General features: G+C 39.7%; 2 protein-coding genes and 1 non-coding gene across 4 annotated transcripts; all 3 read left to right on the forward strand.

The window, feature by feature from the left end:
• The first annotated feature begins 1373 nt into the window (after nucleotides 1-1373).
• Nucleotides 1374-1480, forward strand: LOC130462363 (small nucleolar RNA R71). The gene has a single exon (XR_008922457.1). It is a non-coding gene; the product is annotated as a small nucleolar RNA R71 (small nucleolar RNA).
• Nucleotides 1481-13071: 11591 nt separating this feature from the next.
• LOC110786957 (B3 domain-containing protein Os01g0234100) lies at nucleotides 13072-16954 on the forward strand. Of its 2 annotated transcripts, none has more exons than XM_021991541.2 (10): nucleotides 13072-13230; nucleotides 13313-13405; nucleotides 13926-13993; nucleotides 14109-14198; nucleotides 14352-14438; nucleotides 14572-14655; nucleotides 14750-14894; nucleotides 15029-15235; nucleotides 15774-15864; nucleotides 15966-16954. In XM_021991541.2, exons 1-10 carry the CDS (start codon nucleotides 13228-13230, stop codon nucleotides 16631-16633), a joined length of 1536 nt encoding a protein of 511 aa, XP_021847233.1. In that variant the 5' UTR covers nucleotides 13072-13227; the 3' UTR covers nucleotides 16634-16954. The 2 variants fall into 2 exon arrangements, with proteins under 2 accessions (XP_021847233.1, XP_021847234.1); XM_021991542.2 differs by having other exon boundaries at nucleotides 15972-16954.
• A 2146-nt stretch (nucleotides 16955-19100) lies between these two features.
• LOC130461773 (uncharacterized mitochondrial protein AtMg00810-like) lies at nucleotides 19101-19964 on the forward strand. Its single transcript, XM_056829977.1, has one exon. The coding sequence runs from the start codon at nucleotides 19101-19103 to the stop codon at nucleotides 19962-19964; it is 864 nt and encodes a 287-aa protein (XP_056685955.1).
• Nucleotides 19965-26180: the final 6216 nt, after the last annotated feature.

The raw sequence follows: 26180 nt of genomic DNA on the forward strand, positions 1-26180 counted from the left end.
CGTGGGCTGCTGTGCGTGCGTGTGTGTTTGTGTGCTACTCGAATCCTAAAGCTACCGGGATTTGTCATATGATTAAATCTAATCCTAAAAGATTTAGTTTATTTAATTAGAGTCCTAGTAGGATTATAATTAAATAAATTAGTATCCTAATAGGATTCCAAATCCTTTTCCATAACTCTATAAATAGGTGCCTTGGGTCACATATTTACATCGAGCATTCAAGTATTCAAAGTGAGTTTTTGAGAGCAAAATTCAGTCATACAATTGCCTATAAAGTGCCGAAAATTCTAAGTACCTTAAGGGCGATTCTAGTTGGTCAATCTTAAGGCGGATCCGGACGTGCTGTGGACTATCTACGGAGGGACGACACTTGGAGTCCTAAAGACTTGTTCTTGTTCGGTTCGGGCGCAGCTAGGGAGGGCACGCAACAAAGAGTATGCATCTAAACTATGCTAAATGATTATGTGTAAATAATATGTTTTCCTGGCTTTATGGTTTTTCCGCATGATTTATGAATTGTCATATGTATCATAACCTAACAAGCAGTCTCCCTATTTTCGGGCTGTGAAGGAAATTGGCCTGGTGGCCTCCCTGCAATAGTAGTAGCCATCTGTGCCAACTGTGTATCAATGATCTTGTTGTGAGCAGTAAGAGCATCGATTTTTGCATCCTTTTCACTTAGAGATTTTTGCATTTGTAACATCATGTTTCTCATCTCTACTAGCATAGGGTTAGGCTGTGTGGTTTGAGGTGGTGGTGGTGGAGGTGATGTGTGTTGTCTAGGGAACCCAGGTGGTCCACTAGACTGTTGGTTGTAGTTGTTCCGTGGTTGGTAGGGTTGGTATGGTTGTTGTGGTGGATGTTAGACTTGGTGAGGGTTCTGGATATTGTTGCTCCTGTAGGATAGTAGAGGGTTGTTTTTGTAGCCCTCATTGTAAGAGTTGGAGAATGGGTTATTTTGTTTGTAGGATTGAAATGCGTGACATTGTTCAACAGAGCTCCTACATTCCGGTGCATAATGAGCAGACATTCCACAACTTTCACAAACAGTAGCAGGTTGGGCACTCATAGCAGCTACACTAGCAGGTTGGGCAGATTGAGTATTGGCTGCTTGCATATTATCAAACTTATAGTGTAAAGCAGTCAATTGGGCAGTTAATTGTTCAATAGAATTTAAATCATGCTTACCACCCCTGTTAGATAGACCTCTAGGATTCCCATACTGAGCATTGTGAATGGCTATCTCCTCAATCACCTCCATAGCTCTGGGCACCTCAAGTTGCATAAACCTCCCACTGGCAGCTGAATCCAACAAACATCTCGACTTATTGCCCAGACCATTATAAAACTGCTGAATCAAGAACCAATCTTCCAAACCATGGTGCGGGCACTCTCTTTGCAAATCCTTGAATCTCTCCCAGACCTCGAACAAACTCTCATCTGCTTGTTGTGAGATACCTAATATCTGACCCCTCAGACGAGCCGTTTTCTCAGGTGGAAAATATTTAACATAAAAAGCAAGAGCCAAGGACTCCCAATTAGTGATTTTCAAAGCCGCCCGATTCAACCCATTAATCCACAGTTTAGCTTTCCCACTCAAAGAGAATGGGAAAAGTATCTCCATAGTCTGCTCCGGAGTCAATCCCTTTTGCTTGATGGTGGAACAATATTGGATAAAGGACTGAATGTGAAGATTCGGATCTTCACCTGGTTCCCCACCGTACTGGCGTCTCTCGATCATGTTAATCAATGCAGGCTCAATCTTGAAGGTCTCAGCTGCAATAGAAGGCATGATCGCCTTTGCTAGCACGGACAGACTTGGCTTAGAATAGTCTGTAAGCCGTGGGGTAGGTGGCGGTATCAGATTTTCGTCACCCATCTCTATCTCTGAAACTGAATCTGTATCTGAAGGAAAAAGATCGCCAATATTATGATCAGAATCAGAGTAATTCCCACACTGTGCAATGAAAGTTCTTCGTCTACGAAAGGTTCTTTCGGGCTCAGGATCGAATGGAGTAAGATTACTAGTACCTACGGTCCTGGGCATAGACAAAGACTACAAAACAATGTGAGATCCGGTCTCAAGGAACGTAAGTTCCTTGAGTAGTAACAAACAATAATCTAGGATAAGCAATCAACAACAGAAAATAAAACCGTTTCCCCGGCAACGGCGCCAAATTTTGACAGGCTTAAGTCGTATCACCTAATCAAAAATAACCTAAGGTCCACTAGCTAGGTAGCAAGGGAAGTCAGGATCGAATCCACAGGGAAACAGTGTTCTTTCTACTATTAATCAATTAGACTAGACTATTGGGAACAAGAGTTTGTTTGATGGTTTACTAAAACTACGGCGATAACTAAACAACTAGGAATCAATATATTAAGGAATCTAGGGCATAGGTTCACCAACAATTAACAATCCAGGATAATGAACAATCACGATAATCAACAAGGTAATTAATTAGACTAGCATGCTCTCTCGAATCAATACTAATCATAGACTTAGAATTAACGGGCTCTCGCTACGTATTAACTCTAATTCCACCTATTGACACAAGCCTAAACATCAAATTGCATCTCTCGAATCTTAATTTGATATTGCAAAACTACCACAATTAAACATGCGCAAATCTAATTGTATAATGAAATAAACCAATCAGTAGGAATTAATTACAATGCCAACAATCACAATTATTCAATGTCCCTTCATATTATTCATGGATTCCCAAACCCTAGAAATTAGACTACTCAAGCATATTAACAATAAACAAAGAAATTAGCATGATTGAAGACATAATTAAAGCAAAATAAATGATTGAAATAAAGAACAATACCTAATTGAAGAACAATGGAAAAGAAAAGCTTGAATTTTTATTGAATTTGAAACTAAGTGTTTTGAACTAAATTTGAGAGAAAACTAAGCTTAGGAAAATAATCTAAGTGCTTAATACTAGAAAATAAGATAATAAGATGTCCAACTAAATTAACTAAGGGCTATATGTGGCCCGACGGGCGACCAGCTCGAAACCCGCCCGACGGGCACAAGGCTGCCCGGCGGGCGGAGGGAGAAACTTCTGAAAACATATGCACGCGCCCGGTCGGGCGCCACTCGCCCGTCGGGCGGAGGGGGAACTTGCTGCTGCTACCTTTGATGGGCGCCCGATGGGCACCGGGCGAAGATCCGCCCGTCGGGCGCCTGCTGCCTGCTCCTTTATGCTTGCTCGCCCGGTGGGCGAGGGGCAATCCACCGGGCGGAGGGCTAAGTGATCCGCCCTTCGTCCGCAACACCGAGTCTAACTTTCGGGGCTCGATCATGAACATCTAGGGCTCCCGTAAATCGACAAAAGTCGTCCCGAACTCCCTCGGGATCATGTAGTGGCCTAAATCATCAAGAAACGGGCCTAAAAAGACCAATTTCTCACTAAGTATTCCTGAAACTCAAGGCACACTAAAATACACAGATTAGTACTAAAATGGCTCCTATGAGCTCATTTGACGCATAAAAGTACTAAGGGACGGGGGTGAAAACACTATATAAAACGCACATGTCAGGCCCTCAAGTGGAAAACCTTGGGGACATCAAGCCCAGCAAAGTAAGTAGCAAGGACAGACAAATCCACCCCTCTACCATATACAACAGCACTCAAAAGTGGGGGTTTAATCCCAAATATCTTTCAAAACCCAAGAAAAAGTGTTCTTCAACACTAGGCATGCATGGCTCCGACATAATGGGCCACCCCAGGATAGCACTAAACTCTTCAGGGAGGGGACATACCTCATTATTTCCAAAGCGGAAGACATGATGATTCGTATCCCAAGCCTCCAAAGCAGCAAGAATAAAGTGCACATCAAGCTTTACAAACCGGAAGGAGGCGAGCACCCCAAGATGCATGCCATCGAGCTCCATTTTCTCTAATTTGCCTAAAGAACCAAGCAAAGAGTTCAAGGCATTTTCAAAAGACATGGCCATTTTCTTTCTTTTCGTGAGGAAGAGGTATAAATAGAAAAGCAAGGATGGATTGATGCAAAATATGGTCCGAAAAGCTCCCTATTTATACAAAAAAACCCGGCACTTATGACAGTAGACCGGCGCCAGGCGCCGAGACCTGCGCCAAGCACAGGTGCCTGCAACAAAGGACGAGGCCACCGTCCCCTTTATGATTCCAAGTACGCACTCTTTGGTGCTTCGGACAGCAGAGTATATCCTCAATTATTCAAGATTCCAAAGCCGCAAACCGCGCAATTTCAAGCAGTCCGGGTCAGCGCCTCGGGCCGATTTCGAGTCAATCTGTTCAAAATTCAAACATTCTAGTCCTAGATCGGCGTCCTAAGTCGAGTCTGCATATGCATCAGCAAAAGTTGAATATACTTTGACTTGCGCTTTTCCTAACCAAAAAACCTTAGTCAAAGTGGGGGCTTATAGTGGGTATGTACACCCGAAAAAATGGTCAAATTTTTTCAATTTTGCATGCATACATATAGCTACAAATTTCAAAAGTACACACAACACATACAAAATTCAATTTTCAATCATACAAAAACCAATATTCAGCCATACAAGATCCAAAAATTCTAAACCTTGCAAAATTCAAAGCCATACAAAGTTTAAATTTCAAATCCATACAAATACAATCTATACAAAAATCCAACCAAGGCAAGCTGGAACTCGCTACCATGCAGGGTCAGTCCGATTCATCACCAGCCGTAATGTCAACCACAGGCTCCTTGCCCCTGTCTCGGCTCCTGTAACGCTCCAGATCCCGATCCAGCTCTGCCCTAGGGGTACCAGGCTCCTGCTCCGAAATACGAAGAGTACCGGGAGAATGATAAACTCCCTGCTGAGGGGAAGGGTACTAATAAGGCGGCGGCATTGCCATGAACTGGCGCGGTGCCCCAAACATCTGGGCCTGACGCATCCTCTCCATCTCCTGCCAGTAAGTCCAAGCATGTACACCCCAAGGTTGAGAGTCGCTTCCTCCGAAGTAATAGCCGGGAGGAGGTACAAAAGGCCTCGAACTGCTCGCACCCCCAAAAGAATGCCTGGTAGGTTCATCATATACAAAGGGGACACCTCCCCTATCAACATCAGAATGCCTTTGATAAATACCAGCACCGGACCCCTGTCCCACATCCAAGATCGGCTCCTCCTGCCTCAACGAAGTCTCCACCTGGGGCTCCCTGTCAACGGAACCTCTACGACCTCGACGACGCTCCTATACAAAAGTACAAAATTCAAAAGTCAGACATCCAAGTTCGAATTTCTAGAGTACAAAATTTCACAGTCAAAGAAATCACCTCTCTGTCCCGGCCAGAAAGATTCTGGGTCAGCTTGGCACAATGCCTCTTCAAAGAATCAATTAGAAGCATCCAGCGACGCACTCTCACCCGAGGCGCCTGCATACAAAATTCAAGATCAATTTCCAGATACAAGATTACAATCAATTTCAAGAAAATACAACAGTACTTACAACTGCATAATGCTCAGGTACAGCATCATACGACCTCCGGTACGGAGGAGAAGGGACGGTCACCTCCACCTGCTCCTCATCCGAGTTCTCATAGCGGATGGTTCTATCAGCATGGGGAATATCCTCAGGGTCAACCTCCTCCTCCCACAAGCATTCATACAATGATTCAATTATACAAGAGTACAAGAATACAAGAATACAAGATACAAAATTCAAAAGCTCACCGGCAGTACGAAGCGTACAGGTGGAGCAAGCCTCTTTAAAAGGTCCTCATAACGACCCCTCCTATCTACAAAGTGCTCCCAAGGGAGACAAACATCATCACCCCTAGCACTCAAATAGAGTCGGGCGAGTTCATCGTCTGGCGCTAACATGGACTCCGGTGGGTCCTTAGGGACAAGCCTACCCCCCGTACTGTGCTGAAGGGACACTCGCTCCCCCAAGTACCACATATGGCGATACACCCCCGGGAGCAAGACCCGCCGCCTAGACAAGAAGAGGGCACGAGTAGCCGGAACAGGTATAGGCGCACCAGCAAAGGGACGCCAAACCACCTACAGATCAAACAACTCGGGCAACTATACAAGTACAAATACAAAAGGGAAAAACAGTACAAATGTTTACCTCATCAACGGGTAAAACCCGCAAAACTCTGCGGGAGGCCGCCAGAGGCACCCTCCTGCGCACCGCTCCTATCCAAGAGGCAGCATACGGGTAAGCCGCATCCCTAGTACGAACCAGCGCCAAAGTCGGGAAGTGCTCGTACATCCAAATCTTTCAAAAAGCAAACAAAGCATCAATCAATAGTTCAAGATACAAACATACAAGTACAAAATACAAGGTACAAGGAGTCTCGAATACCTTCAGCACACTCCACAGGGCAACAATATTGGGCTCGCTCTCCGGCGCAGTCCGAGAGGCTCACTTCATCTCATACAAAAGGTGGATATATGCCAGACCACCCCAGTTGAGGCTCGAAACAGCCCTCATATCCTGCAAAGCTGTCAAGAAGCCAATGTGCACCCGACTGTTCCTGCTCGGGGTCATCACTCTACTCACCAGAGCCAAGAGGAAGAGCCGAACCCTCTGCTCCGCAGAAATGTCCACGTTGCGGATCGCAGCCATGATCACCGTCACAGAAGCGTGGGTGTCATCATCTGCCAAGTCAACAACAGGGCCAAGAAAGCCCCTGACACCGTGCGAGTGCCACGTCAACTCAGAATCAAAAGTCACGTTCCTCTCAGAGAAGGGAAGACCCGTGATCATAGCAAACTCAAGAGGGGTGATAGTGATCTCCCCCCATGACATGTGAAAGGTGTTATTGGTATCCCACCACCGCTCCAGCAAGGCCTGTAACCGGGGTTTGATCCCCGTTCTCCTCTGGGTATCTCCCATGGCACGTCAGAAATCGACCAGGCCCGTCTGCAACCAAATCTTCATGGCCTCCACGTCAGCACAGACGACCGGAAAGACTTTGTGAAGGTCCGCCAAGGACCAAAAAGTGCGCAACGGATCTCCATCAGCCTATGGATGAGCCAATCAGTTCAAAACCTGTACAAGTTCAAAAGGCAAAGCACAGTATAAGACTTACCAAACCAGCGCGAGGCCGCTGAGACAAATGAAACTCCGGTCGGAACACTAGACTGGAAGGACTCCAGCCAGTGCCAACGAAGGCGGGTACTCTCCGAGGAACCATGCCCCCCTCCGGCACGTTTGTTGCAGCTGCTTCATCATCCGAAGCATCCTCCATGGCAGCTCGAACCACTGAACGTTCGGCACGCTTTCACCGAGTGTGACGAGGCATACTAAATCATGAAAAATACAAAATATCAAGATTCTAAACTGGGGGCTATCCTATACTAGCCCGTACAAAAGTCAAAATTCAAAAAATCCCCAGTGGCAGTACAGACTCAGCTAGGGACCTCTACGCCAACGCCTAGGCTATCCATGCCGAAGCAGGAATACAAGTTCTACACCAACGCCTAGGCTATCCATGCCGAAGCAGGAATACAAGTTCTACACCAACGCCTAGGCTATCCATGCCGAAGCAGGTATACAAGTTCTACACCAACGCCTAGGTTATCCATGCCGAAGCAAGTACAAAGTTCAAGAATAATTTCAAAAATTCAAATCTACAAGTTCCAACAGTTCAAGTTCAAGTGGCTATCAAACAATTTTCTACAAGATTCAAGAAGCCTAATATCATACAATCATCATTTCAAAGTGCAAAAAATCAAAGCTACATGCAATCCTAGAGATTATTTCATAAGCAAAACATGAAATACTTACATGGATAAGGCAAGAACAAGATCAAGGGGAGAGTGTTCGACCTTTGAGAGAGAAAAAGCAAGAGAATGAAAGCTTGAGCTCTTCAAATGGCACGGCAAGGGGGGGGGCTTTTATAGCACAAACCTGTGCCGAACGCCGAGCTCAGCGCCCAGCGCTGACCTGCTACATGCGCAGGAATCTTCAGTGCACGGTCCTCCGTGCTGATTGCACGCCCTTTTCTGCTACGGTTTTCTGCACCAGGCATCAAACATCAAATCATGCTATCCTCCGAAAATACGGGTATATACCTGTATCTCCAAACACATACAGATGAGCATTTCAAGAATACAAAGTCCACAAAATACAACAATTTAGGCGTTCGACTCCCAACGGACCCAAGCTCCAAGAAAGTCAGCCGAAATTTCAAAATCTTAAGAGCCAATAAAAAGCTCTTATCCCCAGTGAAGCCCATCCCCATCGGATCAATTCCGGGTATTCAAAATTCAAGATTCAAGCGTTCGAAATTCAAAATTTTCGATGCCAAGCTCCGTCCTAAACCAAAGGCGGAAGTGCAGTACAAGTACAAATCAGAGTCGTCACAACCGAACGGAGGTAGACTCTATCCTTTTTTCTAACACCTGTTTTGTGCAGGTACTGGCGTACAAAGAATGTTCTTGATTGCAGAACATCTTGACCGTTCTCCGTCCCGAGTTGAAAACTTTAACTTGCGCTTTCCTAACCGAACGCTCAGTCAAAGTGGGGGCTTCTGTAGACACCTAAATCGTGTCTCCCCATTGGGATGATGACGATACCATTATCCTTGTTAGGCGGTTGGAGAAACTCCGTGCTGAAGTCCCAATTGCTAAGAACATTTCCAAAATCCAATAGCCAAAATCCAATCACCGAGGCTGTTCCCATTCCGGAACTCGGTACAAAATACAATTTCCAAAAATCAATTTCAAAATCCAAGTACAATCTCACCCAATGGACTATCCCATTAGTTTTACAAGGCCTTTTCCATTCGAAATGACACTAAGAAACCCCAATTCGGGCACCGACCCACAAAATCGAGCAAGCCGAGCCTCGTCCCGTAAAACCGAATTCAAAAACCCCAAACGGCTTGTTTTTAGACGCAAACCAAGCCTTAATCATCAAGCAAACACTACGTGCCAAATTCGTACAATTCGTACGAAGGTACACCATTACAAGCCAAAACAAGGACGACATCTTTCGTCCTTGTTTTGCAGCTTCTGCGCCACGTCAGCAACACCTAGCGCTGGCAGCTGCGCTGGACGCTGTCGTGAGCTGGCGTTTAGCAGCAGCTTCTCCTATTTAAACCCCTAATTCTAAGCATTATGGAGAGGCAAAAATCAAAACACAACGTCGTAATACAAAAATTGCCAATCAAATCAAAATACAAAAATCCTCCAAAATCACATACAATTTTCAAGTTCTAAGCAATTGGGAGCTCTAAAAGGAATTCTTGCCTAAACCTAACTAGGTAATTCCGAATCCCAACCCTAATCAATCATGTTTCTTTGATTTTCCCTTTCAAAAATGATTAGTAAGTTGGCATTTTTAATCCTAAAAGTGTCACTTACAACAATCATACATTTCTTACAAAATCCAAACTTTATGCGATATACAAAAATACAAACTTTCAAGATTCAATGATGTTCAAAGTTGTTTGTAATCACTTCTTTGAACTAGAATTACCTTCAAAACATGGAGTAATCAAAGATGATGCCTTTCTAATGTTTAAAGGTTTAATCTTTGAGATTCAAGACTCCACTTTTCAAATTTCAAGTTCAAGTTTCAAGATCCAATAATGTTTAGGGTTGTTTGCAATAACTTCCTTAAACTAGGATCATTTCAAAAAAAGAGCTCATCAAATATCAAGCCTTTTCAACATTAAAAGGTCCAATCTTTGAGATTCAAGACTCTTAAATTCAATATTTTAAGTTCAAATTCAATATTTCAAGTTCAAGTTCAATATTTCAAAGTTCAACATTTCAAGTTCAATATTTTAAGTACAATATTTCAAGATTCAAACTTTTCAAGTTCAAGTTCTATGTTCAAAATCTAAGACACTTTAGGTCGAGCAACTTGACCTAAAGTAGAGATTTTTACTTTGAATCCGTGTCGGGCGCACTTATTTTTAAGGAGTCGCTTGGCGTTCGGATCTCATGTGCTAAGATTCAAGTTCAATACCGCACTTTCAATTATGCAAGTTCAATACCGCACTTTCAATTATGCAATTTCAATTTCGCACTTTCAATTATGTAATTTCAATTCCGCACTTTCAATTATGCGATTGAAATTCCGCAACTTTACTTGCCTAGTCCTTCTAGGCAATGTGGTTCTACCTCCTAGTCCATTTCTAGGTGGTCTTGTACTTTACTAATTCCGCACCTATTTTTCATTGTGATGTTGCTTTACTTGCTTATTGCTTTCATCACCTAACATGCTAAATACAACAAGATACAAGGTTACGCCACGCTTAACAAAGATAATTTCTTGGAAAAACCGATCTTAGGTTCCCTTAAATTAACTTTAAAGCAAAGTGACCACCATACAAACTAGAAATTCGATTTATTCTAAATTCAAACCCACATAGTCTAAACTAGGGTATTTTCGAAAATGTTGTGCCACGCATTTGAATCATTTTTAAAGCTCGCGGAATAAGCATCTCGTTCCCTTGCCCGGATCTCACCCATCCGTTTCTAAGATTCAATGCCTTATCCTAATAGAGTCATATTTTTGGTCTTTCCAAACGAGACCCTAAATAATGTTTGGTGACGACTCCTTCAAAGTACAAAGATACGAAAGGTTTCTAAACAACCGCCCTCGTAGGGGAAAAAGGCAAGTACGAAAAATACCCCCTACACCAACCCACCTAGAAGTAGAGCTGTCATAACCTAACCAGACCCGTAAAAGCCACCTGTTTCAAATTCTAACCGAACTTGTTTGACCCGGAAAATCAAGGACCCAAACCCGATATGTAACGGACTTGACTCTACTCGACACCCGTTTCACCCGATGTGAACTCCACCCGTAACCACTTTGATCCGACCCGAACTCCACTTGTCACCGGTTGGATTTCACCCAAACTCCACCCGACACCGGTTTGACCCGACCTGAACATCACCGGACACCAATTTGACCCGATAAATATCTGATTTGACCCGATTTGGTTTGACCCAAACTGTTGTCTAACCAACACCGATTCGACCCGACCTAAACTCCACCGACACCGATTTCACCCAACAAATATGTGATTTGACCAGAATCATTATCTAATCGGCCTTTTTGTATTGAACCGGCCTGATTTTAACTTGACTATGTCTGATCCCACTTAATTTGGTTTTATGTCAACTCAAAAACGTACAATCTCATAGATGTATTGTATCATACTTTAATGTCTATGTTGTCTCGATATAATGTTATCAGTTTCAATTAGCTATTTTCTGTTAATTAAGTACTTGTATACGTGTAATAATCATTAAATGTCTAATAATAATGCAATTCATGATATATATATATATATATATATATATATATATATATATATATACAAAGGAATATTATGTTCTTTAATTACACTTGTTAGGATTACTAGTAAATAAGATTTGTTATGATAAGTCCTACAGAGTAATTGTTTAGCTGTTTTTGGAGTATATTTATGATGTATGTTCTTATACACTATAATCGTTAATAATTTAGTAAGTTTGATTTCGTGTTAACTTAAAGAGATATATTCTAGTGTTTACATATAGTTCTCGTTATATATAATTATTAATCATCTTATAACTTACAACACACTCTAATTGATATAACAATGTTGTAATTTGGTAAATTAAAAATACTCGCAAAGACGTAGATTAATAGCTTACTAATTAGAAATAGAATGAAAATATTTATCGATAGTGACTTGAAAAGATCTAGACTGAAATCGAACCAACCCGATAGCTAACTGAAATGACCCGAATCAAAATCAAACTAGTATTGAATAAATCCGAACTGAATTGTCCCGAACCGATTATGACCCTAGTCAAAGTATACCGGACCCATAGTTACCCAACCCGAGTTTGACCCGACCAAACCCATTTAGAACCCGACACGGGATCACCCTTTCCGTTTTTGACCCGAACCAGACTTGACCCGACCCGAAAGTGACTTGGAGCCGACAACAATTGACCCGAAGTTGACCCAACTGAATAGACCTGACCCAAACCCGATTTGACACCGAAAACTTATAACCCGAACTTGGCCTGATCTTAATAGACCCGAACTGTTATGGGTCAACCCACAATCCATCCGATAACCTGATTTGACACCTCTACCTAGAAGGCGGCCTTTCCTGTCACACTGTGTTTTATAAAAGTTTGTATTGAATTAAATTATGGGCTTACTATTTACCGCCCCATATTACTAAAAACCGCCCCATTTATTTACCCATATACCCTCCGTTATTTACCCCTCTATTTCAACATTTATCATCCTCATTTACCCTCTTACCTCCCCACCACAAATCTGACCACCAACTACCAGCAACACCGGCCAGCACCGCCATGGTGTGAGTTTAAAATGCATAAGTCTACGCCATGGTGGGAGCTTAATATGCTTCTCTACCATGGTGTGAGCTTAAACTGCATAAGTTTGTAGACTAAAAATTAAATTAGTAATTCGACGTTTCACCGGTAGACTCGATCATGTAAACATTGTTACATATTTTTTCGCCGGCGATTTGGTGGTGGCGTTGGTGGCCGGCGGTTGTGGCCGATGGTGGTCAGATTTTGGATGGGAAGGTAAGAGGGTAAACGAGGATGATAAATTTGAAATGAGAGGGTAAATAAAAAAAGAGTAAATGGATAAATAAACGGATCCTGTTTGAGTAATATAAGGCGGATTTTAACGCTTTAGTTAAATTATCATGTCAACCAAACAAGCTAGTGGGTTTTTTAAAAGCAAAAGGTCTTGCGCGCACAAGGTGTACAATAAATTTATTGTACACCAATATAACTTTTACTCATTTTCTTGTAACTTTAACCTAATTTTGATTAACTTTTATATTAGTAAAAAAAAGTTGATAGATAAACATTTTAAAGGGTTATATGATTAATTTTATACATTATTAGTGATTTTGAAGAAATAAGTTTTATTAAAATGAAAAAAAATTCACTAAAAAATAGATAACTTTTACATATATAAGCTTGACTTTTAAGCATTTTGAGTTAACTTTTATTCTAGTATACAATATTTATTGTCCAACCTTTGTAAATAAGAATTTGTGTTTTAAAACAAGTTACAAAACCCCGTCTTTTCCAAATGCAAGCTAAAATTCAGAAACATCCCATCACATAGTCACAGTAGCTTGAATTCACATCCGAACGGTCTATTTACATAAATAGAGTTTCTCCTTCACAATTTCCCCTCCAGCCCTCAATCCTTTTATCGTACCGGCAAAAATTAGAATAGCAAAGAACAAAACATGGTTTTTCTTCTCTCTCTTCATTTCTGGGTTTTTACTGTATTTCCCTTGGATGAATAAAATGAAACTGTTTTTTTTTTGGTAGAAAAATTCTGCAATATCGAAGGCGGAGTTGAAGATGGAGTTAGTGACGAGAAGGCTTGCTATGCTTCAAGCACATCATCATGACATTGTCCCTGTAAGTTATTTGCATACCATCATTTCACTGTCTAATTACTTTTTTTTTTTACACTTGAATTATGCCTGTACCGATTGAAACTGATTTGAATTGATTAATGACCCTTGAATCAGTTGCATTTTCACCAATGTTTGAAATTCTATGGCTTTATATTTTTGGGGAGGTTGATTTCTTATACTGTATTATTTTTCCAGAAATGAATTTTGGGATCTTTCATTTTTATTAACGTTAGTGGGGAAGAACCATAAACTTCACAGTTCCCACTACCATGCCATCATCTTCTGCAACGAGGGAGAGTGGAGAATGTGGGGCTTTTTTTTTATTAGAATTTTTTTTGAGTATTATTCTGGAAAATAAAGCATAATGTTGAAAATTACAGTCACTAATAAAGATTAATTGATCATTACCCTTGAATCTCGCATATTAATTATATTGTATTTCTCTTACATGTTTATTATTACCCTTTTTTTCCCTTTTTTTCCAGAATAAAAATTGATAAATTATTTTGTGTTTGTAACAGGTACTATCAGAAGTGAATCCAATACGGGTAATTTCTAATGCTGAATCTCATCCCTTACAATGTGAAAGGTATTAAAAAAAATCCTAAATTAATTTCATGCTGTACTGAATTTTATCAAATTGCATTTAAATTTTTTAAAGAAAAATACTAATTGATTCATGTATATGAATGTGATTGTTGAAGCGCCAAGCCGTTTATGGACACTAGTGATGATACACTATCAGAAGAGGTTTTAATACCCAAGTCTTCGAAAAATAGAATTACATCTGAAAGGTTAGCTGATGTTTACTTAGTGGCAGTTGCATTGATAACTTTACTAATGGTTGTGAATGTGTGATAGATTGGGCATGGTTGTTATGCTTGTTCTGATATTGGCCATGTTTGTTTTTATGTGTGATATTTTGTTTGATTTAAAATTGCAAATAGCCACAAGCGAGCGAGGGTAATAAGTGATGATGAGTCCTCAGAGGATGAAGAACACATGGTTACGATTCCACCACGAAAGAAAGGAAGGTAAAGCTCTCCATGTAAAACCAACTTTTATAAATTTGGACCCGTACATAATGTGGTGAGTGGTGACTCTGCTGGATTGTATAAAATTTAATGTTTCTTATGTTGAATCTGCGCAATATGGATTTTACTGAAGAACTAAGCAGGAGAGGATCAAAATGAATGATTCATCCAACAGTAAAAATGTCAAGGGTATTGATAATCCAACAAGGCGAAAAATGTAAGTTTGTCAACTATTTTTGGAGTTTTGTTAAACGGCCTGTCATGTTTAGATACTTACACAAACTAATGATGCTTCATGTGGACAATCAAAGAATGGACTTAACTGAGCCTTCATCAATGGGTGACAAGTCCTCTTCCATGAAGAGAGCAGAAGAGATTCAAGCAAATCTGGCTGCTGAAAATCCTAGCTTTGTCAAATCAATGTTGAAATCACATGTTACTGGGGGATTTTGGTTGGTAAGCCACCAAAACTTGTGATACATTGTTGATAACTTGACAGAATCAAAAGCTCACTGATATATACGTAGCATAAGTTACCGTTCAGTATTTGTATGTATGCACCTGATGTTACTTGGTTTTGTGATGGATAGGGTCTGCCGAGGAAGTTCTGTGACGAGCATCTACCAAATTGTGACTGTACAATTGTATTGGTGGATGAAGCTGGAAAGGAATTCAACACAGTTTATTTAGCTAGAAAAACAGGTCTAAGTGGCGGATGGAGGGGGTTTTCCATTTATCATACCTTGCTTGAGGGTGATGTGTTGATCTTCCATCTGATTGCCCCTATGAAATTTAAGGCAAGGTTCTTCAACTTTATGTTACCCATTAGAATAGAATACTTGACTCTTGATCGGAAAATCCAGGTTTACCTCCTAGATAAGCATGTCACCCTCACAAAAATTTTGTGTCTGAACTTCCTAATTTACACTAACGAGGCAACAAAAATCCTGAAGTTTGTGAGGATGATGTGCAAATAAACTCAGCAAATTACTTGAGTCTTGGCTGCTAAATTTTCTTTTTCTTATGGGTAAGATGGTTATGAGTTGTGACACGAGTGCAGATAGGCAACTATTAAAATGTATTAAACAAAAACAAGAGAGTGGTTTAGTGGTAATCAGGTAAGCTGCTTCCTCGATGTGTTTTTGTCTACCAAATAACAGTCCGGTTCTTACTTCCCGTGTAATTCCGTGTATAATTTCTTCGTAACCAAACAATCACTAAGGCATTTCTATGTTCCTGGTGTACTGACTACTATGCATACTCTGGATTCCTTCCTTTTTCCATCGTTTTGCTACAGTACATATCATAACATGCATTGCAATGTTTTATTTTCAGATTTACATTATAAGAGATCAAAATTTTGGTGAAGTTGATGGAGCTTTAGGGCTCCTAAACTTGGAATTAGGGGTATGTGAACAGAAATCAGGTAAATAGCTTGCTATTGTGTTTGCCTCTTTAAATAAAAATGGTACGAGTAGATGAATTATTTACATTAATATCCATGTGAATATTCTCACAACCACCTAGTTTCAGATGACCTTACCCAAAGAGTCCTACAAATAGAAGACAACTACACTTCGGTGGATCACCTGTCTCAAAGCAGCAGTGATCTTGATTTGGGATCTGAAGTACTTGATGGAATCTGCTTTGCACATTCTTCCATCAACTTCGAAGGAGTGAACAGCTTCAAGAACTTTAACATCGTTGTGGATGGCCGTATAATAGACTCCAAGTTCTCTGACAGTACAAGACAGAAGTACTATGAGCTCTGCTGCAGCCAAAAATCTTTTCTGCATGAGCATATTTTGAAGGGATTTAACTGTCACTTGGTGGTTGGGATTATTTCAGAGACCATCAACATTTCTGATGGCATCAGATCCTACAAGGCGGGTTCTATCTCTCATGAAGATCTCCAGATTTGGGAGAAAACATTGAGGGGGTTTGAAGTTCTAGGCATGAAAGTGGAGTTTTTATGTGCTCGTATTAACAAACTACTAGGCCATGTTGTGGAATCTGACGCAGCTGATGAATCAAACATGCTGAAAGAAAGTATGATTAAGCGAGCTATAGTTGGGGAGAGGATGAAGGCACTAGAGAATAAACTCACACAACTGAAAGAGACAATGGAGAAGATTGACTTAGAGATGGACGCTGAGATAACTGACAACGGCAAGTGCATGAAAACAGAAGGCTAGGGCTAATGAACTTACTGATGTTGTGTGTTGATTAATATATATTGGCAGAATCAGCTGTTTTCTGTCCCCAAAAGTATGCAGTTTCTGCTGTTTTCTGTATAGGTACAAAACACAATCACATCTGTATAGTAAGATTGCTGATCAGATACCTCTCATTCGTGAGCATGATCTTCTATAGCACATTTAAGAGTAGTCCTATTGAGGGGAAGAATACGGTGTAGTTAGTATTGGCTAGTATCTGTTCACGGTTAATCTGTTATAGTGTACTACTTCATACTTCCTCCATTTTTTAATAATTGCACCATATTGGTTTTAACATTATTCACATATTCTTATATAGTTATTTTTTGTGATTTATATGTAAGGAAAAATATTTTCATGTGGGATCTTGTTAAATTCGTCTCGAAATATACTTTCAAATTATCAATTTTTTATAATTCTTTAAAATGTATAATGAGAGATATTAGTGGTTAAATTAGTGCGTTGACAAACGTGAAATCCCAGATGATGCAATTAAAAAAAATGGAAAAAGTATGGTTCTATCACATCTTTAAAGGACGATAATTGTTCAATCATATGTTTAGTATATCATTTCCCCTCGACCCCTCCATCGAATAAGAGGATAGAAAAGTCTTGGCCATCCTATTATCCTAACTTTAAGTGATACAGTGGATTATTTAGTTGATTCTGTTAGAATATGTATATAATTAGGTGATTGATTACACAATCTTTGTGATTGATCGTAATCTTTGGTAATTGATTGTAATCCCTGTGATTGATCATAATCTTTTGTAATTGATATCTCTTAGTCATAGTTACCTAACTTAGCACTACTTGTGGACTATTCCTATTCACAAGAATGATAATGGTTTTTGTGGACTATTCCTATTCACAAGAAATCACAAGTTTTCCCACATTTCTTAAAATTTCATGCTTATGTGCGTACTCAATTTGAGCGGAAAATTAAGACTTTTCAATGTGATAATGGGAGGGAATACAATAACGGACCTTTTTTAAAGCAATTTGAAACCCATGGCATGCTTTTTCGCTTCTCTTGTCCACACACATCCTCACAAAATGGAAAGGCCGAGAGGAAAATTCGGTCCATTAATAACATAATTCGGACTTTATTAGTTCATTCCTCCATGCCCCCTTCATTTTGGCATCATGCTCTCTCTTTTGCGACTTATCTGCATAATATTTTACCAAGCAAAGTCCTACGCTACTCTTCCCCTACTAGTCGTCTTTATGGGCGGGAACCCTCCTTATCTCATTTACGGGTTTTTGGGTGCTTATGCTTTCCTCACCTCCCTCAAAGTAGCATACATAAGCTTCAAGCTCGGTCAATCCCTTGTGTGTTTTTGGGTTTTCCGAAAAATCATAGAGGATATAAATGTTTAGATCTCTCTTCAAACAAGATCATCATTTCTAGGCACGTGACATTTGATGAAACAACTTTTCCGTTCCAAAAAATACACTCGCCTACTCCCATGTCCTATGATTTCCTTAATGATGAACTATCACCATTTATTTTTCATCAACTACATGCTCCAACACATGCTGCCACAACAGCCCATCAGCAAGTTGGCCCATTAACTCCCTTAAACTCACAGGCCCATTCCCCCCCTTCCTTTCATTCTAATGCTACAAGCCCAGTGGACACACCACAACACTCCTTCCCCACTGACCCATTGCAGCAGCCCTCCCCCCTCCCTGCCAGCGGTACCCACGACCCGGCCGCCATCCCGCAGCATCCCACGGCCCAAACACCAGCCCAGAAGCCCGCTGCCCCTCATCCACAGCCCACCATCTCCCCTCAAATGGCCACACGGAGTAAGCACGGGATTTTTAAGCCCAAAACTCTCTTTAATCTTAGTGTTATTGCTCCTCCTCGGGTGTCCCCTCTTCCAAAAAATCCCATTAAGGCATTAAATGACCATAATTGGAAAATGGCCATGGATGATGAACATAACGCCCTTGCTGAAAATAAGACGTGGGAGTTGGTGCCCCGTCCTTTGGAGCTAACATTATTCGTAGTATGTGGATTTTCAGGCATAAGAAGAAGAAAGATGGATCTTTTGACAAGCACAAAGCTCGTCTTGTGGGTGATGGTGCGGGACAACAAGTTGGTATTGATTGTTCGGAAACTTTTAGTCATGTGGTCAAACCCGCTACTATTCGCACAGTACTCAGTATTGCTTTGTCAAAAGGGTGGTGCCTTCATCAACTAGATGTCAAGAATGCCTTTCTGCATCGCAATCTTGATGAAACAGTCTACATGCACCAAGTTCCGGGATATCGGGACCCAGCTCACCCAGATTATGTATGCCTTCTGAAAAAGTCGGTGTACGGCTTGAAACAAGCACCTTGAGCTTGATATCAGCGTTTTGCAGACTATGTCTCTTCTATTGGCTTCATCAACAGCAGATCAGATCATTCTCTTTTTGTCTATCGTCGGGGGAACGATATGGCATATGTTCTGCTCTATGTAGATGACATCATCTTATCCACTTCTTCCGACACTCTTCGGAAATCCATTATGTCTCTACTCTTTTCTGAGTTCGCAATGAAGGATCTGGGTCCTTTGAGTTATTTCTTGGGCATTGCTGTTACACGTCACTCGGGTGGCCTCTTCCTATCTCAGAAACAGTATGCCACAGAAATCATTGAACGTGCAGGCATGGCTTCGTGCAAACCTTCTTCTACACCAGTTGACACCAAGGCCAAACTCAGCGCCTCCACTGGCTCTCCTACTGATGATCCGTCTCTCTATCGCAGCCTTGCTGGTGCACTCCAGTATCTCACATTCACGAGACCAGACATTTCCTATGCCGTTCAACAAATATGCCTATTCATGCATGATCCACGGCATGAGCACATGAATGCTCTCAAGCGTATGATACGGTGCATCCAAGGTACCATTGACCTTGGTTTGCATTTGTACCCCTCTTCAGTTTCATCTCTCATTTATTACACCGATGCTGATTGGGGTGGGTGTCCTGATACGAGACGGTCAACTTCTGGATACTGTGTATTTCTGGGTGACAATCTAATCTCTTGGTCGTCCAAACGACAACCTACACTTTCTCGGTCGAGTGCGGAGGCCGAATACAGAGGTGTTGCGAATGTCGTGTCTGAATCTTGTTGGATTCGAAACTTACTACTGGAACTTCTTTGTCCAATTAGTAAGGCTACATTAGTCTATTGCGATAATGTAAGTGCGGTGTATCTCTCCGGCAATCCAGTTCAACATCAACGCACAAAACATGTCGAGATGGATATTCACTTCGTACGCGAAAAAGTTGCTAAAGGACATGTTGTTAGGTTATGATACATATGACAATTCATAAATCATGCGGAAAAACCATAAACCCAGAAAAACATATTATTTACACATAATCATTTAGCATAGATTAGATGCATACTCTTTGTTGCGTGCCTTCCCTAGCTGCGCCCGAACCGAACAAGAACAAGTCTTTAGGACTCCAAGTGTCGTCCCTCCGTAGATAGTCCACAGCACGTCCGGATCCGCCTTAAGATTGACCAACTAGAATCGCCCTTAAGGTACTATTATTTTCGGCACTTTATAGGCAAATGTGTGACTGAATTTTCTCTCAAAAACTCACTTTGAATATTTTGAAACTTGTGTTATAAATTGTGAGCCCTAGCCTCATATTTATAGCGGTATGGAAAGGAAATCGAAATCCTATTCAGATACAAATTAATTAAACCTAGAATCCTACAAGAACTCTAATTTAATTAATTTATCAAATAGAATTAGGAATTTAATCATTAACCGAACTCTGCATGTTTTAGGAAACGTGCACGAACACAAACACTTGCACACACACGCACGGCAGCCACGATGGGCCCCATGCGTGCGCGCGAGCAGCAGCCCACTCAGCGCCCGCGCGCGCTGCGCGTGCTGTGCGCGCTGCGCGCAGCCTGCTGGGCCTGGCCTTGCGCTGGGCCTGGCGTGGCTGTTTGTGCGGCGCGCTTGGCTTGCTGGGCGATGGCCTGGCTTCGTGCTGGGCCTCGTCCGGCAGGCCTCGTCCGATGCTTATTCGTACGATGCGCTTCCGATTAAATTTTCCGATTCCGGAATTCATTTCCGATACGAACAATATTTAATATTTCCGATTCCGGAATTAATTTCCGTTTCGAACAAATATTTAATATTTCCGTTTCCGGAATTATTTTCCGATTCCGGTAATATTTCCGATTCTGGCAATATTTCCATTTCCGATAATATTTTCCGACACGTACCATGTTTCCGTTTCCGGCAACATCTACGACTTGGATAATATTTATATTTCCGATACGATCCATATTTCCGTTTCCGGCAATATCATCGTTTCCGGAGTATTCATTCCTTGCCTGTGACGATCTTAGCTCCCACTGAAACCAAGATCCGTCGGTTCCGAATATTCATAGATGGAGTATTTAATACTATTAAATACTTGATCCGTTTACGTACTATTTGACCCTACGGGTTCAGTCAAGAGTAAGCTGTGGATTAATATCATTAATTCCACTTGAACTGAAGCGGCCTCTAGCTAGGCATTCAGCTCACTTGATCTCACTGAATTATTAACTTGTTAATTAATACTGAACCGCATTTATTAGACTTAACATAGAATGCATACTTGGACCAAGGGCATTATTTCCTTCAGTCTCCCACTTGTCCTTAGGGACAAGTGTGCATTTCCTAATTCCTTTGTCGCTCGATGCTTGCTCTTGAACATAAGGTAAGAGTTGTCATCCTTATTATGTCCAGAGGTGTTCCTCGGTTTCAGAGTTCAACTGATCAAACAAACAGATAATCATAGCCTATGATTCATCCGAGCACGGCCATGCATTTCACAGTTTCTAGCTCTCCGAGTGGCCTTGTACAACTTTAAAGCATCTCATCCCGATTTATGGGAGGACAATCCCAATCTTGCGATCTTGAGATTAGACTTCGTTTGATAGGTGATTACCTGAGCGTTGCCTTTATAGCCTCCTTTTACGGTGCGACGGTTGGTCAACGTCAAAGCAACCAGTTCTCAAACAAGTAATCTCAAATCACTCAGGTATTGAGGATTTAGTGTCTAATAATTTAATGAAATTTACTTATGACAGATTTTCATCTCTTACAGTAAAGTTTCATAGGTCTTGTCCGATACTAGTCTTCCCAAAGTAAGTATCTATGCAAATGATTATAACATTGCCATGTCCACATAGTTCAAGAAACAGAACTACTAGTCATCTTGCATTCTAATCGTCTAACGTTTTCTATGCGTCCAATTTTATAGAAAACTCCGACCAGGGACCATTTTCAACCTTTGACATTCAAGTTCACTTGATAGACATTTCTTAGTCACAGGACTGGTCCTGACAGTCTATCTTGAATATATCATCAAATTTGAAGGGACTCATCATTTAATACTAAACCAAGATTAAATGGAATATGAAAATACATTTCATATATGATAAATGTTCAACCCCAATGTTTTACAAGCATGGGCCTCAAACCCATCTTCTAAAACAGTTCATGGAATTCAAAGCTATGCTTGATTTCCAGTGCTACAATGTGAGTGTTGCTTCTCACTTGTTGCATAGGTTTAGTTATCATGCTTTGCCAATCTTTAATATCCTTTTCATCGAATGTTCTTCGAGATATGATGATAAGATCTTTTCGAGTTTGTTTATTATGTGATCTAGTCTTTCTTACTTCGATGGTGGTTTTACTCATTTTGCAATGAAGAACCATCAAGTTAGCAGACGTTTTTCTTGCTTCAAGAGTGGTTCTACGCATTTTTCAATGAAGAATCATCAAGCCAGCAGATAGGTGATCTACCCAAGTTCAGTGAAGAACTTTAAACAACCCTGTTTTATTGCTTCTTAGGCAATAATTACTTTTACTTCAACTTTATAGGTTGCTAGTGATGCTTTGTTTGGAATTACTTATCCAAGCAGTTCACAGATATGTGGAATACTCTCAACTATATCTTAGAACATAGAAATCATTATTTTAATTTCCCACGCAACAACTCATGGTCTCCAACCCATGTTGCCATTTCAAAACACGATGCTCTATAGCTCGTCCTTGCCAATGGTTAACTCCAAAGGGGTCTTGCTTGATCCTTTGCCAGTGTTTCTGCGTGTAGCATCAATATTTAGCATATCTTTATTTCCTTGAATCAAGAACTATTCCTATGTACCTTTTCAAGTACCATAAGTATTCTTGATCTCAATCTAGTTGATCTTCACTTAGATCAATAGAGATTGGTATATGTTCGTCATGGCTAAAGTCATACGATACGTTTTTGGCGATCCTCATATTATATCATACATGATAAATTCTTTTGCAGAATATTTCCCAATTGAATTCTATTCATGTAACTTTAGCTTATCTAGTTTCAGTAGATACTAAATTCAGCTAAATTCTTTGACATATAATATAGGTTAAGAATCTCATTTAGACTCTTTGATGTTTAACTTAGTAAATGCTTATACATAGTTCAAAACATCCTTTACTTAGATTTATTCATATGGGTCGAATATCTCCAATGGAGTCTTTCGTGTTTGATTTAGTAAATGCCATTACTTAATCCAAAACAATATCATAAGATCTTTGTAAATAGATCTTAATACCCAGTATGTACTAAGTTTCGCCTTGATCCATCATTGATGAATAATTTCAAATCTAAGTCATTAGCATTTGAATGTTATTTCACAATAGAGAGATATGTGTGATAGGACCAAATAAGTTTTACGTACTCCCACTAAACTTCTTATATATCTATAAGAATCATGTATATTTTATGAAACTAAAATACTTATTAGTTTCACTAAAATACAGTTCCAATTCCCAATTGCTTGCTTAAATCTGTACTTAGATTTTATAAGCTAGCTTTCCTTTTCAAGCATTTATTTGGATCCACAAACACTATGACATACCATGTACATATTGTATTCCATCATTTGATTGAGGAATACGTTTTGTCATCCAATTGCCATATGTACCAATATGCAATCATTGCTTGAATTATAGACTTAAGCATTACGATTTTGCATGAGGTTTTAACACAATCCATGCCATGAATTTGCTTGTAACCTTTAGCAACTAATCTAGCTTTGTGTGTGAACACAATTCCATGTTTGATGGTTTTTATCCTTAAAACAAACTTGCAACCAATAGGTGTGAAACTATTCTTGCAAATCAACAAAATTTCAATTTTGTCATCAAAACATTGAGTATGTTTTATGGCCTCTAACCATTTAAAACATTTGAGTCTATATATGGCCTCTAACCATTTTAGGGAATCTGGGTTTCGTCATAGCTTTCTTACAAGTCACAAACTCATTAATCTACATGATAATAGTTTGACTGCGGGTTGTAGGTTTCTTCACTATTTAATAGAAGAATCTCATAGTTTCATTGACCTGATCTCTATGTTTCTTCACTATCTAATAGAAGAATCTCATAGTTTCAGTGACTTGAATTCTATGCCTACTTGGGTATAGAACATCAAACAATAGAATATCAATAGCCACTTGAAAGTCCTTTGAATATTCTGTTCTCTTTGAAGCACTTGTAAAGTCTTCTAAGAGATATCTATTCTTTAAAGCCACTTCTAAAGTCCTTAAAGAATAAGTTCGGATTTTCTGAAGCACTTCGAAAAGCCTCCGGAATGTCCGTTTATGTTTGTTGTTCGCCTCGAAAACTTTCGAGGTCTATTTTCTCCCACTTGTCATTTTGGAAACGAATCTCCAAAAGGACATTATTTCGAGCAAACAAACATTATGTTCTCAAAAATTCGTGGTAGAAACAATGCCCTTGTGTCTCATTTGAATAAATCACAATGAAACATATATCTATACTTGGGCCTTAGTTTGTCGAATAACAAACACTAAGCTCCCACTGAATTTAGCAACTCTCTAGATATATATTATCGAAAAGATATTCTGAAATTTCTTTTCTATAGCTTTGACGAATTTAGTTTAGTTTGGTGGTAGTTGAGCATTTTGTTTTAGAAATTATAGGAAAAGTCTTTATGATTCATCATTGATCGAATCAAGTACTAATTGACTTCGATTATTCCAACTAAGATATGCCATATCTTATGGACCTAGATTGTGAAATTACAACACACAATCATTGATGATCATATTTGGTCTCAAGTAATCATCAACATGATCTAACCTAGATCTTTATGATTTCTTGCTAAGTGGATTTTATACCTCTGAATCTTTGAACTAGCCAAACAGATTCAACTTATATCACATTTGAGTAAATAAACCTATATTCACTCAAATCCATGTGAAATAATAAAGTCATAAAACCTTTCTTTAGCTTTGAACTCTATCGTCTAGGCGTTCTAACAATAGTTCATATTCTTTGTTACTTTCAACAAGTAAGACTAGCTTGTCTTAAGTTGATCTAGAAATCAACCAACTTTCAAAAGTCCATCAAAATAGAGCTTTTTAATGTTAACTTGTTGATATGGTCTAAGCAACAATGCCAAAGATTAGTGGAACTCAAATCAAGAAGTTGATTTGAACCTAGTAAAGTTCTTTAAAGAGTTGTTTGTTTTAATCAAGCATATTGACTCAATCTGTAATTGACCATTTCATTCAAATAAACAAACAAACATTGTTTTTGTTTTTCTTGAATGTGAGTTTTTCTGTGTTTTGAAAAACAGAAATTTAGGTATGCTGATTATGGAACAAAATAGCCATTAAGTTCCAGCCTTTGAAAGGACTTAAAACAAACTAGATGACCCTACAACTAATGTAGCATTGCCATGCTTCATTTCCCACTTGTAGGTCATTAGTGTATCCTAGCTTCCATTGTTTGAGTTATTACCGAAGTAAGAACCTCAAGCGGTATATGATACCAAGGAAGTTTGATTGCTAGGTCACTTCTCTTTAAACATAAACTTATAGGTAGAAACGGAATCGTAAATTCCTTTCATTTGTTCCTCGTTTTCCTATTTCTTGTACCCTTTCTTATAGTCTTAAGAATTGAATTCTTTAGTGTTGACTTTTATACTTTGTTAGACATGTCCAATGTCACCCCAACAAGGTTTTTACCATTTTAATTTATGTTGAATATTCTGTTTCAACTAGATGATCTTACAAGAAGCTTCTAAAGTTCTCTAAGCATCGATCTATTCGAATGTCTAGGGACTAGACTCATTCGAGAATTAAATGGACAAAGATATTAGGTTGTTAACCATTGGTAAAGCTGAGCGTTTAAGCTCAATGCTTTATGATCTCAAAACTACATTGTATTTTGAATTCACAAGCACCAATTGGTTTGCCATTCGAATTTGATATTCGAAAACAACCATAAAAGTCGATATAAGAAACGTACATTTTAAATTGCTCACTTTCTCTCTTTTCCGTGAATCGTTCTTGGATTCACTACCAATCGAGGAAATTTACTGTTACCTTTCTAAAAGGATTTATTGCAGTGCAAGATATTTAATTATAAACAATAATTAAAACATACATTGAAGCATGCAAAGTCTAAACATTTATCATGAATAATAACTTGAAA

The sequence above is a fragment of the Spinacia oleracea genome, chromosome 5, assembly GCF_020520425.1.
Source record: "Spinacia oleracea cultivar Varoflay chromosome 5, BTI_SOV_V1, whole genome shotgun sequence".
NCBI lineage: Eukaryota > Viridiplantae > Streptophyta > Magnoliopsida > Caryophyllales > Amaranthaceae > Spinacia > Spinacia oleracea.

Coding starts and splice junctions, on each gene's coding strand:
- LOC110786957 (XM_021991541.2), top strand. Junction 14,199..14,351: donor AATAGAATTACATCTGAAAG/GTTAGCTGATGT, acceptor AATTGCAAATAG/CCACAAGCGAGCGAGGGTAA. Junction 14,439..14,571: donor CCACCACGAAAGAAAGGAAG/GTAAAGCTCTCC, acceptor ATTTTACTGAAG/AACTAAGCAGGAGAGGATCA.
- LOC130461773 (XM_056829977.1), top strand. CDS start 19,101: ATGGCATATGTTCTGCTCTATGTAGATGACATCATCTTATCCACTTCT.